This window comes from Aptenodytes patagonicus, chromosome 20 (assembly GCF_965638725.1).
Source record: "Aptenodytes patagonicus chromosome 20, bAptPat1.pri.cur, whole genome shotgun sequence".
In the NCBI taxonomy this organism is placed as follows: domain Eukaryota; kingdom Metazoa; phylum Chordata; class Aves; order Sphenisciformes; family Spheniscidae; genus Aptenodytes; species Aptenodytes patagonicus.
Window position 1 is genome coordinate 677252 of NC_134968.1, and position 16798 is coordinate 694049.

Sequence of the window (16798 nt, forward strand, 5' to 3'; positions counted from 1 at the left end):
CTGGGGCTCTGGGAGCGTCTGGCTGTTTGTGCCTTTGAGGCACATATGTACCAGGCGGGAGGGACTGGTCCTTTCCCCTCCTGCCTCTTAAGGTTTATTTTAAGCGCTAGTGAGCCATGGTGCTTGGGGAACCTACTGTGCAGGCAGCTGCTGCCGGGGTGGGAGCAAGTCAGGCCGCTGGCAAAGGACAATGTCTTGAACAAGGTCCACACAAAGCATCCCCCTGGCGCAGCCAAAACCTCTGTCAGGGATGGAAACCGGACTAAGGCTCCTTCCCCTATCCCTGCTGGAAAAAAAGCCTGGAGCAGAATTCCTGCTGCAAGTAGTGGAGAAGTGGTGCCTGCGGCTGGTGGGTTGCCTGGCGGGGCTGTGAGCCTGGATTGCTGCTGGCGCGGCTGGGTGCTGGTGCTGGGCCAGCCGACATTGGGTGTGCCTGGCACTGACAGGGTACGGGCTGAGGTTTAGTGGGGAGCAGGGCGGGTGGTGGCTGGATGAAGGCCGGGGTGGTGAAGCCAGGCTCCGGGGGGGTGTTCCGAGGGGGGCTCCCAGGCAGCCCTGCGCTGGCAGAGACCTGTGCAACTGGATCCAGCCCAGAGCGCCCAGTGGAGCTGCTGGTCCCACTGCCTGTGCCATGCACACCAACCCCCACAGGCGCCTGCACCAGGGGCAAGCATGGCCCTTCCCAGAGACCCCACAGTGACCCGGCCCCCCAGCAAAAGCCTCGAGCCCCCCGCTTGGGAGAGCTGTGCTGGCCCAGGGCTTCACAGGGCAGCTGCTGCTCGGCTTGGCATAGCAGCACCGTCTCTATTTAGCCCCTGCCCCTGCCCTTGCCTGGGCGCTGAGCCCGCTGGAGGCTGTGGGCTTGGTGGCGGTGCGCCACTGGGCAGGGCCAGGCTGCAGGGTGCAGGCTCGGTTTGGGTGCTGGGCTGCAGGGTGCAAGGTCGATTTGAGTGCCAGGCTGCAGGGTGCAGGCTTGTTTTGGGTGCCAGGCTGCAGGGCGTGGGCTGGGTTTGGGTGCCAGGCTGCAGGGTGCAGGCTCGTTTTGGGTACCAGGCTGCAGGGCGTCGGCTGGGTGGGGGTGCCCGGCTGCAGGGTGCAGGCTTGGCCCGGGTCCCGCCGGGATGGGGCGGCCGCCGGGCCCGGGCGCTGCGGCGCTGGGCGGAGGCCGGGGGGGCCCCGGCGGCGGGAGGTGCCGGTGCCCGGTGCCCGTCCCCGCTCCCCGCCGCTGCAGCCCGGGGCGGGGGGGCCGCGCCGTCCCCGCCCCCGGCCCGGCCCGTCCCCTCCTCCCGGCCGCGCCGCCTCCCGCCCGCTCCGCCACTGAGCCCGCAGCGGCGGCGGCGGCGGGCGCAGGCTCCGGGGGCGCCCGGGGCCCCGCGGCGGCCGCTGCCCTGAGGCCGCGGGGGATGGCGGAGGGGCCCCGGGGCGCCCCGCCGCCGGGTTCGCCCCGCCCCGCCGCGCCGCTGCCCAACGGGCCCCGCGGCGGCGGCGGCGGCGGCAGCCCCGGCTCGGGTTCGGGCAGCAGCAGCCGCGAGGACTCGGCGGAGCGGAGCCCCGCGCCCGCCGCGCCCCGGACCAGCATCATGAAGGTGAGAGCCCCGCACCGGCCCCGGCCCCTCCCGCCCTCCCCTTCCCGCCCTGGGGCGGGCTCCGGCGCCCCCCGGGACCGGCGCCGCCTGGCACCTGCGCAGGGCTCGGGGGGCCGAGCCGTGCCCCCCGCGGGAGCTGAGCGTCCCCCGGCCGCGGAGCCGGCGGGCACCGGCCCTGCCAGCCCGCGATGCCCGCCGTGCCCGCCGCCCCCCTGGGCTCCTGCCGTGCCCGGCCGGATGCTGCCTGCGCCCGTGGGGCGGGTTTGTGGAGCCGCGGAGCAGCTGCAGCCCCGGATCGGTGCCCAGGGGTCGCCCGCCCGGCCCCGTGGGTCCCCAAGGGCAAAGCCTGGCTCGGGCTTCGTGCGCTGCCGGGCCAGGCCTGTCCTCTTTGCGTGGCCGTGGATTGCCCTGTCCAGCCGCCACCGTTCCCGCGGGTCCCCTGCACGGCCGCGCTGCTCCTGCCATGGGAGCCACGCCACAGCATCGTCCTGTCCTGCTCTGGGCACCCATGGGTGCCAGTGAGGAGACGCCTGCTCCTGGCTCCTGAGCACCTTCTGCTTTCCTGTGCTCCCTCCTGCAAAGGCACTGAGCCTTGGACCCGGCCTGGCCAGCTCCCGACCTGCTCCCGACACTTCCCCAGGGCCGTGACGTGGCCGGGAGGGGGCACCGGCAGGGCCGTGGGTCAGGGAGGGTCTCTGGGGGTCTTCCACGTGGGTGGGTAGTGGGTCACATGCGTGCTTTCCTAAATGAGCCCCCCTAATTGCGCTTACGCCGGCGATGCTCGCTGACACAATAGGTCGCATCCGCCCGGGACCCGCCTCCCCACTCCTGGCAGCCTATTTTAAGCTGGGATTGCTCCGGTGCTATTAATACCCTGTGTGGGGGCTGTTCCCGTGGTGCCGGCCCAGCCCCGGTCTTCTGTCCCCAGGATCCGGTTCCTTGGGCAGAGGCGTCGGCCCCTCCTCAGAGTGGCTGGAGGGACTCTGCGCCCCTGCCCGCGCCCACCCGGGCTCCTGCTGCAAACTGTTGCAGGAGCGGCTGGGCTGTGCCCTGCACGGTGACAGCGAGGAGACCTCCCGGCACTCCCATGCAGCCAGAGGCGGGTGTGCCACTTGTGCCAGGTTTCCTTGGGACCTTGCTGGGGTCTCCTGCTCCTCCCAGGGCCGGACAGCACACCTCCCCACCGCCCTCTGCTCAGGAACCAGCTGTGGGCCCATGGGCTGGAGGTGGACCCCTTGGTTGTCCCCGGGCTGGGTGCATCCCCCGTCACTGCCATGCATCACCACAGGATTTGGCCTCACATGAAGGTCGGGTGGCCCAGTGCCAGCGCTGGTGGGGGAGGGCGCTGGCGCTGGAGCAGGTCAGACCTGGCCAGCGTCCCCAGCCTGTGCTTGTCCGTCATGCATCTCTGAGTCCATCTGGGGCCTGATCCTGCCCTGGTGCTGGAGGGCTGCAGGTCCCGAGTCCCACAGCCATGAGTTTCCCAGGCTGAGCCTGTCTGTGCCTCAGGACCCCGACCGTGCTGAGCCCCTCCTTGGGCTGAGGCTGGCGGGCAGAGGATGGTGGGCAAACAGCTGCCTGTGGGACTGCACAGGCACTGGCTGCCCACGCCGTGCTCCTCCTGCCCTTGCCTGTTTGGAGGCAGCGGTCCTGCTGCTTCCCCAGCGCAACTCTCCTGTTCCTGAGCAGGGATGGGGGACAGAGCGCGTCCTCTGCCAGCCCCTCTGCTGCCACCGGCTGAGACCCCTCTGTGCCTGGGCTCTTCCCGGCTGGGGGTGCAGCTTGGACTGGCTCTGCAGAGTGGCTGGGGAGAGGGTGGTGGTGGCAGGAAGGGTCCGTGGGGACCTCCGGCAGGTTGGGTCCCCAGCCAGCCCCAGCAAGACCTGGGGAGCAGCTGCCCAACCCAGAATCCCTGGGGGAGGCCAAGGCCGATCCCGTGCTGTGGGGTCTGTGGCAGCTTTGCTGCTGCCCTGCATGGTGATGGGTGGGGGTCAGGGGCTGCGCCCACAGCTCAGCCACGGTGCCAGTGTGGGGGCTGCGGGGCAGGGAGGGAGTCCGGCACCAGGAGCCCGGCTACAGCTTGGAGCGAGGGCACAAACGAGCCGCGGGCAGCGGGCCGGGCAGGGGCTGGCTGCTGACGAAGTGGAGGCACATGTGGGAAGAGCTGCCGTCTCTGTTATTTTTTGTGATTTCCAGAAAAGGCTGGAGGAGTGAATCTGAAAGTGAGAACTGGCGGCTGTGCTGGGGCAGGGGGAGCAGCAGAGCGGCAGCAGAGCTGGCTCCGTGCAGCAATGGGAAGGGTGGCATCCCCATGCCCTGGCTAGAGGACCTGCTCCATGCTTTCTTCTCAGGCTGGAAGTGAAGGGATCTGGAGGTCCAGTGGGCTGGGAGGATGCTGGAGAGGGACTGGGGGGGTACTGGATCTGTTCCTCCCTGCTGCAGGAGGTGACCCTTCCCCAGCGTCCCGCTGTCCTGTCCCCTCTGCGTGGGCCCCCTCCCCATCCCGTGCCAGCCCCAGGAGCTGTGCAGTGCCTCTGCATGGGGCTCCAGCTCCACAGCCCCTTGCTGGGTAGTGGCAGCTGATGCCGTGGGGAGTGGATGTGTCACTCGCTATCTTCTTGGCAGGGAACAAACGATGGTAGAAAAGCCCTGGCTGTGCCTGGCCTCCCACTGCCTCTGCTCAGGTGCTGCCGGCTGCTGCCCACTGCCCCCATCCCTGCTCACACTGCCCAGCCCGGGATGGGGGCAGTGGGAAGAACCACGACCTGGGGAAACTGGCTGTGGATGAGTCACGTCACAGCCAGGCTGCGGAACAGTCCCATCCCTTGGGTGAAACGTGGCCGCACTGCGCACCCCATGGCCGAGAGAGGGGTCCTGCTGCTGGGGCAGCAGCAGTCCTGCTCCCCTGGCTGGGCAGCAGAGCTGCAGTCGAGCTGAGATGCCTCAGCCCCAGAGGCTTTCAGTTCCTCTGTCTCCTGCTGTCACGAGCTGCTGGGCGGCGGGGACCCCCCAGCTGGGCCTCGGGGGATAACGGAAAGGGAGGGGCGGCTGATGGGCCCTTCCCCATCACCGTGGTTGGGAGCAGGTTGCTTGGTTGGGTAATGATGGCAGTCATGTGGCAGCTGAGATTAGGGCTACCGCACTTGCCAGGGCACTAATCGCGGGAGGTAATTGGCTGAAGAGGTGCTTAGCACATGCTGCAGAGCCGGGCAGGGTGCAGGCAGCTGGGTTTGGATGTGCCCTCTGTGCCCAGTTGGATGCCCATGCTCACCATTGACATCATGGTCGGCATTGGCATCACGGTCGATGTGTCTTCCCTCTGCAGAGCCAGGCTATGTGGGTGCAATGTGTGTGGCAGCGCTGGCAAGAGCCCTGCCTGCTTGCTGCCAGCTTGGCGGCACAGTGTGCGGGATGCCCTGCTCCTGCCGGAGCCCTGCCCTGTGGCCAGGGATGCTCTGTGCTCCCACAGCCGTGGGTGCCACATCCTCCTGCCTCCGCTGCTGACCTGCTTGTCACCTGATGGAGCTCTGTGGCTCCGGCTGCCTGCGCTGCTCCTGCCCGCACTGCTCCTGCCCACGCCTCGTGGACCACTTAGCAGGGCATCCCCAGGGTGGAAGCCTGCCTGGAAACCACCTGTGCAGTGGGCTGCCAGGGAGCCGTGGCTTTTCTCCACTGGTCCCCAGACCAGGGTGAGAAGCCAGCGGGCGGCTGCAGGCAGGAGGCCCCACACGGCTGCTGCCACTGGCTCGCTGGCTGCAAACTCTGGGAGCTCCTGGATCGGGGCGGCAGCAGCACCTGCCGAGGTTCGCCCGTGCGGATGGTGAGAGCAGAGCCCGTCTGCCGCAGGGCACACTCGGGTCTGCACCACGCATCTGCACCCCAAAGTGCTGCAGCAGGCACCCCCTCCCCTTCCCAAGCCCCGGGTGATGGGGGGCTGCAGGGAGGGTGTTCAGGTTTTCGCCCTGAGCCGGGGGTGGCACGGGGCCCGGCGGGGCTGGTGCCGGAGGGGTGGGTCTGGCTGCCTGCGGTGGGCACAGCTGGAGGCAGGTCCCCGGGCGCTGGGTGCACACAGGCCCCCTGCCTGTGTTTCCTTTCCGGATGGATTTCCTGTTTTCAGCTGTGGGGCCCAGTGCGGAGCCGCCCGGGGTGGGGTGTGCCGGGGCGGGGAGCAGGTCCGCAGAGGTGCGGGGGTCCTGCCCAGGGCAGGAGGGGGCCGCTCCCTGGTGCCAGCCATCACCCCGGGGGGGGGGCAGGGCTGGGGCTGCCCATCAGTGGGGCACTCAAATTGCTGCTTGCAGGAAGCGTCTCGGTGGTGAGTCCTTCCCTGCGTGGCTGGCCAATGGCGTGACCTGCCACTGAGCCCCCCGCTGACCAGGGCTGGCTGGGGTTCTGCACCCCAGCACGGTGGCCCCTGGCAGCCAGGCCCCCGGCTCAGCCCTGGAGGCGATTGTCCCATGTGGATGGTGGGGTTCCAGGAGATGTTGTGCATCACCACCCCACTGTCCAGGGAGGGGGCAGCTGCTGCCAGCTTGGGGGCCCGGGAATTGTCTGAGCAGGGGACACCCGCCCCGGGAGCCGGCTGGCACGGAGGCAGGGTCCTGGCACTCGGCCGGCTCCCTGGAGCAATCTGGCAGTGAGAGGATGCAAACAGCTCCTGCATCTGAGCTGGGGGAACTAGCCCCCGTGTGAGGCTGAGTGGGGTCAGCCTTCGCCAGCAGGCAGCAAGGCTGCAGAGGAACGGTGCTGCTGCCCACCGACTGCCCCCTGCCTGGGAAGGCGTCTCCCTCTGGGCTGGCAGGATCCAGCTGGCTCTAGCGTGGGGCCAAGGGCTGGGGCTGGCCCCCCCTTCCCCAGGACATTGTGTCCCGGGCACCCCTGGGGGGCAGTTGGCTGGCCACCTGTGTGACCCATCCTGATTGCCCTGGGCCAGGGCTGCCTGGCCCCATGGAGGCAGATCCAGACCCTTTGGGGTCAGGCACGGGGACGTGCTTGCCCAGGCTGCCGGCCCGCTCTGCGGCAGCCCCACGTGGGAGGTGTGGATGCTCTCGGGGTGCTGGGGGGGGACACCCCCTCGCCCCCAACCTGGGCAGCACCTGCCTCTGCCAGAGATACCACCAGATTAGAGGTGACTCACCATAATCTTGAAGAAGTGGATTAAATCTCCTGCTGCACTACTTAATGAAATCCATCCCATAATATGCTCCTGGCCCTGCTGTTCCCCCTCATCCCCTGCCCCCTCCAGCCCCTTGGCAGCAGGGACCCCCTTCCCCGCTGAGGGGCAGGGCTGGCGCAGGGGTACGGGCAGAGTGCAGGCATGGGGTGCAGGCAGCAGACCGCCCGTAGCCCCTGTGACCCCGTACAGGCAACAGCAGCCACAGGCTCTGCGGGACGGGGCCGTGGGCCGTGCTCATCCCCAGCGCGTGGCACTTGCAGGTGGCTGTCCTGCACCGCTCCCTGGCAGACAGAGTGGGGGGGTCTGGCTGGGGGTCCCCAGGAGCAGCTCTGCTTGCATCACCTCGGGGTGCCCCAGGCATCCTCGCACCCCACTGCCATGGTGCCTGGGGTCCATGCCCAGGGTGCAGGGGAAGGCATGAGGGGCCATGGCGTGTGCCCCCTCTGCAGGGATGGGGCTGCTGCGGGCACAGGCTGGTCCTGCCGGGCGCCTGTTTTCCTCTGGTGTCCCCAGGCCGGGGAGATGGGGACCGTGTCTGGCTGCCTGTGCATGGCCGTGCCTCCAAGGGTGAGTGAGCAGTGGGGAAGGATCCGGCTCAGGGCTGGGAGCAGGAAGGAAGGAAGGAAAGCAGAGTTAAAATAAGTCAGGCAGCGAGCCGTGGGGGACGCCAGGGCTGGAGCTGACTCCCAGCCTCTGGGGAGAGGGTTGGACCGGGGCGGACTGGGCTTTGCATGGTGCTGGGGCACCCTGGGGTGCTGCACTATGCATCGGGGCTGGGGTGGGGAGACCATGCGGGCAGGAGGGTGCCGGGAGCTGGTGGGGCACACGCTGCCTGCCCAGTCCCTGACGGCTCTGCCCCTTCTCCCACCCTGGCAGGATGGCTCCCGTCAGCGGCCGCCGCAGAAGAAGAAGACCGTGTCCTTCAGCACCATGCCCAATGACCGCAAGATCAACAGCACAGCTGCCTGCATCTCCTTCATGCTGGAGGGCTGTGAGCTGAAGAAGGTGCGCTCCAACTCCCGCATGTACAGCCGCTTCTTCGTGCTGGACGCCGACATGCGCTCCGTGCACTGGGAGCCCTCCAAGAAGGACTCGGAGAAGGCCAAGATCGAGATCAAGTCAGTCAAAGAGGTGCGTGTGGGCAAGAAGACACCCGTCCTGCGCAGCAATGGCCTCTCCGACCAGTTCCCGGACGAGTGCGCCTTCTCCATTATCTACGGAGACAACTACGAGTCCCTGGATCTGGTGGCCAGCTCGGCCGATGTGGTGAGTGCCTGGGTGATGGGGCTCCGGTACCTGGTGTCCTATGGGAAGCACACTCCCGAGGCGCCCGGGACCGGCCACCCCAGCCTCCGGACCTCCTGGATCTCCTCCGTCTTCGACCTCGCCGACCTGGAGAAGTCTGGCCGCATCCCCGTGTCCCGGGCTGTGCAGCTGATCAAAGCGCTCAACCCAGGCATGAAGACCTCCACCATCGAGCTGAAGTTCAAGGAGCTGCAGAAGGCCAGCGAGCGTCCTGCTGCGGAGGTGGCCTGCGACCTCTTCGTGGAGGCGTACTGCGAGCTCTGCACCCGCCCCGAGATCTTTTTCCTGCTGGTGCAGTTCTCCAGCAACAAGGAGTACCTGGGTCTGAAGGACCTGCTGATGTTCCTGGAGGTGGAGCAGGGCATGGAGGGGGTGACGGAGGAGAAGTGCTTGGAGATCGTTGGCAAGTACGAGCCCTCCAAGGAGGGCCGGGAGAAGGGCTACCTGGCCATCGATGGCTTCACGCGCTACCTGCTCTCTGCTGACTGCTCCATCTTTGACCCGCAGCACCGCAAGGTGTGCCAGGACATGGCGCAGCCCCTGTCCCACTACTACATCAGCTCTGCCCACAGCGCCTGCCTGCTGGAGGACAACTTTTGGGGCCGCTCGGACATCAGCGGTTACATCAGCGCCCTGGGCCTGGGCTGCCGCAGCATCGAGCTGGTGCTGTGGGACGGCCCTGAGGGTGAGCCTGTGGTCTACACCAGCCCCTCAGCCGCCTCCTGCGTGCCCTTCCGCACCGTGGTGGGAATGATCGACCAGCACGCCTTCACCGCCTCTGCCTACCCCCTCATCCTCTGCCTGGTGGTGCGCTGCTCGGCCCCCCAGCAGCGCCTCGCCGCCCAGTGCCTGCGCAAGACGCTGGGGGAGAAGCTGTACCTGGAGCCCCCCAACCCTGCTGCATCCTACCTGCCCTCCCCGGAGCAGCTCAAGGGCCGCATCCTCATCAAGGGCAAGAAGCTGCCGCCCAGCTGCGAGGACAGTGAGGGGGAGGTGTCGGATGAGGAGGAAGGCTGGGAGCTGGCGCGGCGGCTGGGTCAGGAAGACCGAGAGGCACCGGAGGGAGGTGGCCCACGGCGGGTGCGCCTCAGCCGGGAGCTCTCGGAGCTGGTGAGCCTCTGCCAGGCTGTCCCCTTCCAGGACTTTGAGAGCTCGCGGCGTGGGCAGCGCTACTGGGAGATGTGCTCCTTCAGCGAGGTGGAGGCGGGACGCTTCGCCAACGAGTGCCCGGCCGAGCTGGTGAGCTACAACAAGCGGTTCCTCTCCCGCGTCTACCCCAGCCCCATGCGCATCGATGCCAGCAACATGAACCCCCAGGACTTCTGGAAGTGCGGCTGCCAGATGGTGGCCATGAACTACCAGACACCGGGGCTCATGATGGACCTGAACACAGGCTGGTTCCGGCAGAACGGGGCCTGCGGCTACGTCCTCCGCCCCGCCATCATGCGGGAGGAGGTTTCCTACTTCAGTGCCAATGCCAAGGACTCCTTGCCTGGGGTGCCCGCCCAGCTCCTGCACCTCAAGGTCATCAGTGGGCAGAACCTGCCCAAGCCCAAGGGCTCAGGGGCCAAGGGGGAGGTGGTGGAGCCCTACGTCTGCGCCGAGATCCATGGCATCCCAGCCGACTGCGCTGAGCACCGCACCAAGACGGCCCTGCAGAGCGGGGACAACCCCGTCTTTGACGAGAGCCTGGAGTTCCAGATCAACCTGCCGGAGCTCGCTGTCCTGCGCTTTGTCGTGCTGGACGACGACTACATTGGGGACGAGTTCATCGCACAGTATACCATCCCCTTTGAGTGCCTGCAGCCTGGCTACCGCCATGTCCCCCTCCAGTCTCTGGCTGGGGAGCCCCTGCCCCACGCCACCCTCTTTGTTCACGTGGCCATCACTGACCGCCGTGGCGGGGGCAAGGGGCACCGCCGGGGGCTGGCGGGGCGCCGGGGCCGCCGGGTGCGGGAGTACACCTCCACCAAGGCCACCGGCATCAAGGCCATCGATGAGGTCTTCCGGACGGCCACCCAGCCGCTGCGGGAGGCCACTGACCTGCGGGAGAATGTGCAGGTACGGACGCTGCGGAGGCACTGGGGGACCTGGTTTCTGTGGGGGAGGATGGGGCCGGACCGTGAGCGGTGGGGAGCCTGGGCATCCCCCCTCTTCCTGGGGGATGTGGGTGAGGAGCCTCGTCTGGAGCAGAAAGCCGGGGGAAACGAGGATGTTCCCGGCAGGGGAGCTCCTGGGGGCACTCCCTGGCTGAGCCCCTGATGCCAGTCTCTGCCCGCAGAACGCGCTGGTCTCCTTCAAGGAGCTGTGTGGGCTGACACCCGCCGCCAACATGAAGCAGTGCATCCTGACGGTGGCTGCGTGGCTGCTACACAGTGACAGCGCGCCCAGTGTCACCCTCAACCTGGCAGAGCAGTACCCTCCCATGGAGGCCCAGGGCCCCATCCCGGACCTGCTGCGCAAGGTCCTCACCGCCTACGAGACGGTAAGCACCGTCCTGCCAGGGCTTGGCTCCTCACGGGGATGTTCTGTGGGGCCAGCAGCACCAGGACCACCGCCCTTCCCAGGACGGGGGACCCCGAACTCACTGCACCCATCCTGGTGCAGGGGGAGGCTGGTGAGGGACTGCGTGGGGGGCTGCCCAGGGAGGAGTCTTGTTGAGGTGCAGGCTCACCCAGCTCGGTACGAGCCCTGGGACCCTGCAGCGCCTGTCCCCCTGCCTGCGCTGCCTGCACCCTGTGCCAGGGCCAGCTGGCGGGGCGTCCTGCGGTCCCGCCTGGCGGGAGAAATCCCATTAATAGCCGCAGCCGGAGCCGCTTCCTTCCTTTGTGTTGGAGGGGGACCTGGCCGCCGGCCAGGCGCTGGTCACACCGCACCTGGCTGCACGTGGTCGGGCGAGGAGGGCCAGACCCCAGCCACCGCACTGGGGCAAGGGGCAGCCCCTGCCTGAGCCCCTTCTCCCCATCCACTCTGCCGGGGGGTGCGTGGGGCCGGGGGCTGCCCAGCTCCTCACACCGCCCCTCTCCCCAGATGATCCAGACCAGCCGGACGCTGATCGAGTCCGCCGATGCAGTGTACGGCAAGCTCATCCAGGCACAGCAGGCAGGTGGGTCCTGGGAGGGCAGGCCCAGCCCCGACGCTGCTCTGTGCTGCAAACCCGGGCATATCCCTGGGGCGCCGGGTGCAGGGGTGCCGTACCTCTGCACTGGGCTGGGGGCATGTGTCCCCGCAGGGCTCGGTTCAGGGTGTCTGGCACCAGGGTCTGGACCTGGGCACAGGCACAGCCAAGCGTGCCGGCATTTTTGGCCATGAGCTTGCATGCCTGCGATGCGCAGCGGAGGAGGAGGGGTGCATGGCTGCACCCCGGGTGGGTGCGTGCCGGGGCCGGAGTTCAGCGGCAGAGCAGCCGGGGCCGGCCAGCGGTGGGAGAGCAATTTCCGGCTGGGGTGGCCCTGAGCCCGGCTTTGCGGTTTTCCCATGTCCCGGGCAGCACAGGGTGGGCGCGGGAGGCTGCCTGGTGCTGGGTGCCGACGGGGTGCTGGGGCGCACGGCCACCTGCGCCAGGGCAGGGTGTTGAGGTGGGTGGGCTGCAGGGGCTGTGCGGGAGGGAGGGGAGAGAGGGAGGGGAGTGGAGGAGGCTGATGAGGAAGCGGGGAAGAGTCATTAGCTGCCAAACGCCAGAATATAATTAGCACCAGAAATAACAGACTGGGGCTGATGGTAGAAGTGGCAACTGAATGTTACGACTTCCAAGACACATGGCTGAACCCACACAGGCAGGTGCTGCCTGTCCTCCCGGTCCTCCCTCCCCATCCTGCCCCCACCCCAGCGGCTGCCTGGGACCCCCGGCCCCGCTCCAGGCACCGATGGCTGCACGGCCCCTCTGTGTGCTGGGGCCCTGCAGGGATAGCCCTGGCCACCCCCAGGTGCACGGGAGGCTGCCAGCCTGGGGGCTCATGTGGGCTCACCGCAGGGCTGGGAGAGCTGCCAGGAGCTGGGGAGGAAGGAGGGGGCCCCGCTCTGCCACCCCCAGCCGGTACCAACCTTGCTGCCAGCAGCCCTGTTTGTTCCCTGCTTGTGCGGCAGCCCGGAAATCTCCCCGAGCTCTTGGCTTTCGGCTCCACCGCCGCTGCCAGCGCCAGGGGGAGCGGCAGCCGGGGGGGGGGTGCAGGCTGGGGTGCGGGGCATGGTTGGGCTGTGTCCTCCTGTGCCACTCTGGCTGCAGGAGTCCCGCTGCTGTGCTGGAGGGGAGTGTTGTGGGACGCAGGGGCTCTGGGGTGTGCGTCTGCTGCTGCTGCCTCTGCCCAGCCCCTCGAGGTGATGGCAGGCAGTGGTTTGGGGGCTGCAACCCCCACCCCCATGCCTGGGGTGCTGCCTGTCCCTGCTTTCGCCCCAGCTGCACCGCGGACAAGCCCCTGCGGTGCCAGCCCGGCCTGTGCCCGGCTGGTGGGTGTTGCGGGGTCCGGGGAGGTGCCGGCTGTGGGCGGGGGTGCAGGGCTGGGGGTGTGCTGATTGACAGTGCGTGGGCGAGCAGGCTTGCGTGGGAGCCCTCGTGTGGGCCTGGAGCCGGTGCTGCGTCAGGAAGGGTAAATATAGCACCCGCTCACGAGGACGTCACGCGGTGCACAGCGCGGGGGCCCACGCTCCGGCGGGGGGGGGGCCGGCGGCCATGCTCTGAGCCCCCCGGGTGGGCTGCGGTGTGCAAGAGCCATGCCTCTGCCTGGGGTAGTCGGTGCCCTTCCAGACCCCACAGCCTCTGGGGCCCAAAACCGCCAAGGGCTGGGGCCGAGCATGGTGCCGGCGTGGTGGGGGCTCCATCAGCCCATTGTTCCCAGCACAGAGGGGGCTTGCAGCTGCTGGGCAGTGGGGAGCCCCCCCAGCCTGCACCCACGTGCCGGGAGAAGGGCATCCCTCCGGCTCGGTCCCCGTCCATGGCAGGCGTGGGCCGTCCCCGTGCACACAGCCCCGCACCCACTGAGCGATGCTCCGGTCTGCGCAGGCATGGACTTCCACAAGGAGCTGCACCGCATCGAGGCCAAGGAGGGGCTGCGGGGTCGCAAGCTGCAGAAGGCGCTGGAGAGCTTTGCCTGGAACATCACGGTCCTGAAGGTGAGGGGCGAGGGCTGCACGGCCTCCTCCCAGCACCACCCTGCTACCCCCACCCCGCCGACCTGCACCCAGGGGGATGCTCCATGAGCGCTGGGGATGGCACAGGCCCATTCAGGGGGTCCAGGCAGTGCCCGCACCCAGCGAGCCCCCCTCGTGGGCGGTGGCCAGTGGGCAGCCCATGCTCTGTGCAGGGGGTCCAGGCAGCCCGAATGGCACAGCCCCGGGGCCAGCCCCTGACGCCCTCTCCCCGCGCAGGGCCAGGCTGACCTCCTCAAGCATGCCAAGGCAGAGGCGCTGGACAACCTATGGCAGATCCACAACGCGGGACAGTCCTGTGGCATCGGCAGGAATGGCTCGGCCTCGCCGGAGCCCTCCCGGCTGCGTGCCCCGCTGGAGCCCATTCCCGAGATGGAAGGAGGTGGCGACACGGCGTCCTGCTGACCCTGGCCTGGGGCTCGGGGGCACGGACTGAGCATCCCCCCGGCCACAGGGGCCAGGACCAGGGAGCCCCAGCCTGCCCACGAATGGGCAGCTGCCTGCCCACAGGCTCAGTGCGCGTGGAGGGACGCATGCAGGGCTGGGTGCCTGCACACTGCCGTGCCAAGGGGCTGTGGCGGGGCCCAGCGGGGAGGTTGGGGAGGGGTGTCCCCGCTCCTGCTTGCCCCGCCCCCTCCTCCCCCCACCCCCGAGCTCCCGGGGCCTCATCCATCCCCCCCATCCGCTTCTGGAGCAAGCGCCCTGCTGCAGGGCCGGCAGGGATGCTGGCACCCTGGTGCCTGTGTGCATGTACCCCCAGCCTGCTGTGCCAGACTCCTCTTGTAAAAGCAGCCCCGGGTCTGGGCTCCTGCCACCATCCAGGACCACGGGTTTTGCCTTTGCCAGCCCCGGGGAAAGCCTCCCTGGCGGGAAGGGTCCTGGCTGGTCTCCATCCCCTCTCCGTGGGACAGCGGGTCCCTTCCCCTCCCTGGCGTCCCTGGGGTCCCCACTGTGCAGAGGGGCTGGGAGGCTCTGGGGTGCAACGGGTGGGGGGCCGCTGCAGACCGGCCTGGGCAGCAGATGTGGCTTCTGGCATCAGGGAAACGTCGTGACTCGTCCCCCAGGGCGAGGGGGTCCCGGCGCAAGCAATGGGCGAGGGGCGGTCTGGGGTCGGACCGGGGCTGCGGAGCATTATAAAGAGTGCAAGACCCACCCTGCTGCCCTGCTGCTCCCTCCATGTGCCTGGCGCGGGGCTAAAGCGTGATGGGGTCACCAAAGGGGATGGGGGATGGCACTGGGTACAGGAACCCTGGTGGCATCATCCCTCCCCCGGCACCAGCCGAGCACAGGGTGACGGCTCCCCACGTCAAGGAGCCGTGCAGCTGCCTGGCACCCCTTTGTTCAGGGAGGTAATTAGCCTAATGGGGCCACGAGGAGGGGACCCGCACGCTGCCGCTGTCGGGAGCAGGCCAGCACCTCCCCGGCGCTGACCTTCAGCCCCTTTGTGCCGGCCTGGCCGCGGGGCCTGCGGGCAATTACGGCCTCATTAGTGCCACGCACCCCAGCCACCGCGCCTGGCCCACCAGCACCCACACAATGAGGAGCTGCAAATGAGGGGAAAGGCCTGGCCGGTCTCCGAGCTACCGGCCACAGCACGCCCGCGTCTCCCAGAGACCAGCCGCTCCTGCCTGGCCCCGACGGTATTTTTGGCAGCGCTATTGTGCCAGGCCCTATAAAGTGGCGGCTGCGGCGGGTGGCACAGGGCGCTGTGCTCTCGGCTGCCCGGCAGGACATGCCCCAGCGCCGCTCGGCTGCCTGAAGACCCCAGGAAGGATGGAGGTGCCCAACGCCAAGGTGGGGCTGGGGCACTGCAGCCTGTGGGGCCAGGAAGGCAGCGATGGGGGGGAGGCTGGGATGTGGGGTTGGGGGTCTGGGGGTGCGGGAGGGCCTGGCTGGTTCCTTGGGAAGCCCCAAGCGCGCGGCTCCTCCCCAGGGCTCCCTGACCACGGCCAGCAGCTGATCGGGGGGCTCAGCCCCACGTGGGCTCCGCAGGAGCGAGCTGGGTGTGTGGTGCCTGCGGCATTGAGCGCGGGTGCTCTCGCTGCTCATCCCATGGCACTCAGCAGCGAGGGGAGGGTGTTTGCAGTGGCTGCCTTGTGCCGGAGTAGGGCAGGCGTGCCAGTGAGTGCACGCGCGTCTGGCTGCTGGTCGGGGCGTGGGTGGGGGCCATGGTCGCTGGGGCTGGGGAGGGCATGGGGAGCAGCACTACCAGCTCCCCTGGGGGTGCGGTGCTGGCCATACCCCAGGGCGCCGAAGGGTGATGCTCCAAGTGCACCCCGGGGGTGGGGCTGGGCCCCTGTGGCAGCAGGGACAAGCAGACAGTGCTGCAGCGACCAGGGCAGACAGGAGCTGAGACACTGGTGGGCACGGCAGGACCAGGGGGCAGCCCTGGGGCTGTGCAGCGCTCCCCTCTCCGGCACTGCCGGCTGCCCTGCACTGATGCTGCCCATTGCTCCGGCAGCTCCAGCGAGCTTCCTGCCTCTTGCTCCTGCTCCTGCTCTGCTCCCTGGCCGCTGGCCGGCAGAGTCTGCCCGAGTGCTGCCGGCAGAAGACCTGCTCCTGCCGCATCTATGACCTCCTGCACGGCATGGGCAACCACGCCGCTGGCATCCTCACGCTGGGCAAGAGGAAGAGTGTCCCGCCGGCATTCCAGAGCCGGCTCTACCGCCTGCTGCACAGCTCTGGCAACCATGCCGCTGGCATCCTCACCATGGGCAAGCGCGGGGAGCACCCTGGCACCGCCTGCCACAATGCATTGGGCTGCCCTGCAGGCACGGATGCCCAGCCGATGCCAGCCCTGCGGGGCACTGATGCCAGCCCTGCCAGCGCCAGGGAGTGCCAGGGACACTCGGAAAAGGACCTGACCAAGAGCCAGGCCCAGGAAGCTGCAAAGAGCTTTTACTGAGAGGTGTGGGGGCAGCGGGAGCAGAGAGGGTATCCCTGGGGGGATGGACCCCAGGGACACACGCCCAGAGCTCGGTGTAAATAGCACTTTTACATACCTCCTCCTGGCCCTGGCTGAGCCTGCTCAGGGCACCGCAGGCACCGCTGGCCTTTTACAATAAATGGTAGCCTGATGTTACTTGGCTCTGCCTTCTCTCTGGGGAGGGGCCAGGGGGGCACAGCTCTGCTCTGGGGCAGCTGGCGAGGTCGGTACCTTCCTCTGTGGTGCCTGGACATGGACTCATCTGTGGTGCCTGCACTGGGGGCGTGCGTGGGCCCAGCTGGGTGGATGCAGGACAAGAACTGGAGCGAACCGAGCCTTGACCAGGCTGCCTGGGAGCAGGGGGGGGGTGTTTGTGAAGTCCCCGTAAAAGGCTCAGAGCATCCCCCACCACAGCACCAGGGACCCTCTGGTGACCCTCCCGTGGCCACAGGTCCCTGATATCCACCCCACCCCACCACTCTCCCACCACCTTGTCCTCGTGCAGGGTCCTGAGGAGGGCTCTGGCTGGGTCCTGTCACCCCTGGGTGCCCCTCAGGGGGTTCCGCAGGGCACGGCCTTGCCCTGCAGTCCCCCGGCTGAGCCCCAAGCAGCGGGGCTGGGGCTGGTGTCCCACAGCAGGTGCCCCCGGGCACGCCGGGTCCT

The 16798-nt window shown here is 68.5% G+C and overlaps 2 protein-coding genes across 2 annotated transcripts; both read left to right on the top strand.

Moving 5' to 3' along the window:
- The first annotated feature begins 1403 nt into the window (after window positions 1–1403).
- Window positions 1404–14361, top strand: LOC143169412 (inactive phospholipase C-like protein 2). The gene is made up of 6 exons (XM_076356752.1): window positions 1404–1586; window positions 7636–10125; window positions 10346–10549; window positions 11095–11170; window positions 13064–13173; window positions 13429–14361. Exons 1-6 carry the CDS (start codon window positions 1404–1406, stop codon window positions 13612–13614), a joined length of 3249 nt encoding a protein of 1082 aa, XP_076212867.1. The 3' UTR covers window positions 13615–14361.
- A 1288-nt stretch (window positions 14362–15649) lies between these two features.
- On the top strand, window positions 15650–16291 carry HCRT (hypocretin neuropeptide precursor; the record flags this gene model as incomplete). Its single annotated transcript, XM_076356470.1, has 1 exon — window positions 15650–16291. A coding segment is annotated over one exon (465 nt), but the record flags the coding sequence as incomplete, so codon positions are not given.
- Between the last annotated feature and the right edge of the window lie 507 nt (window positions 16292–16798).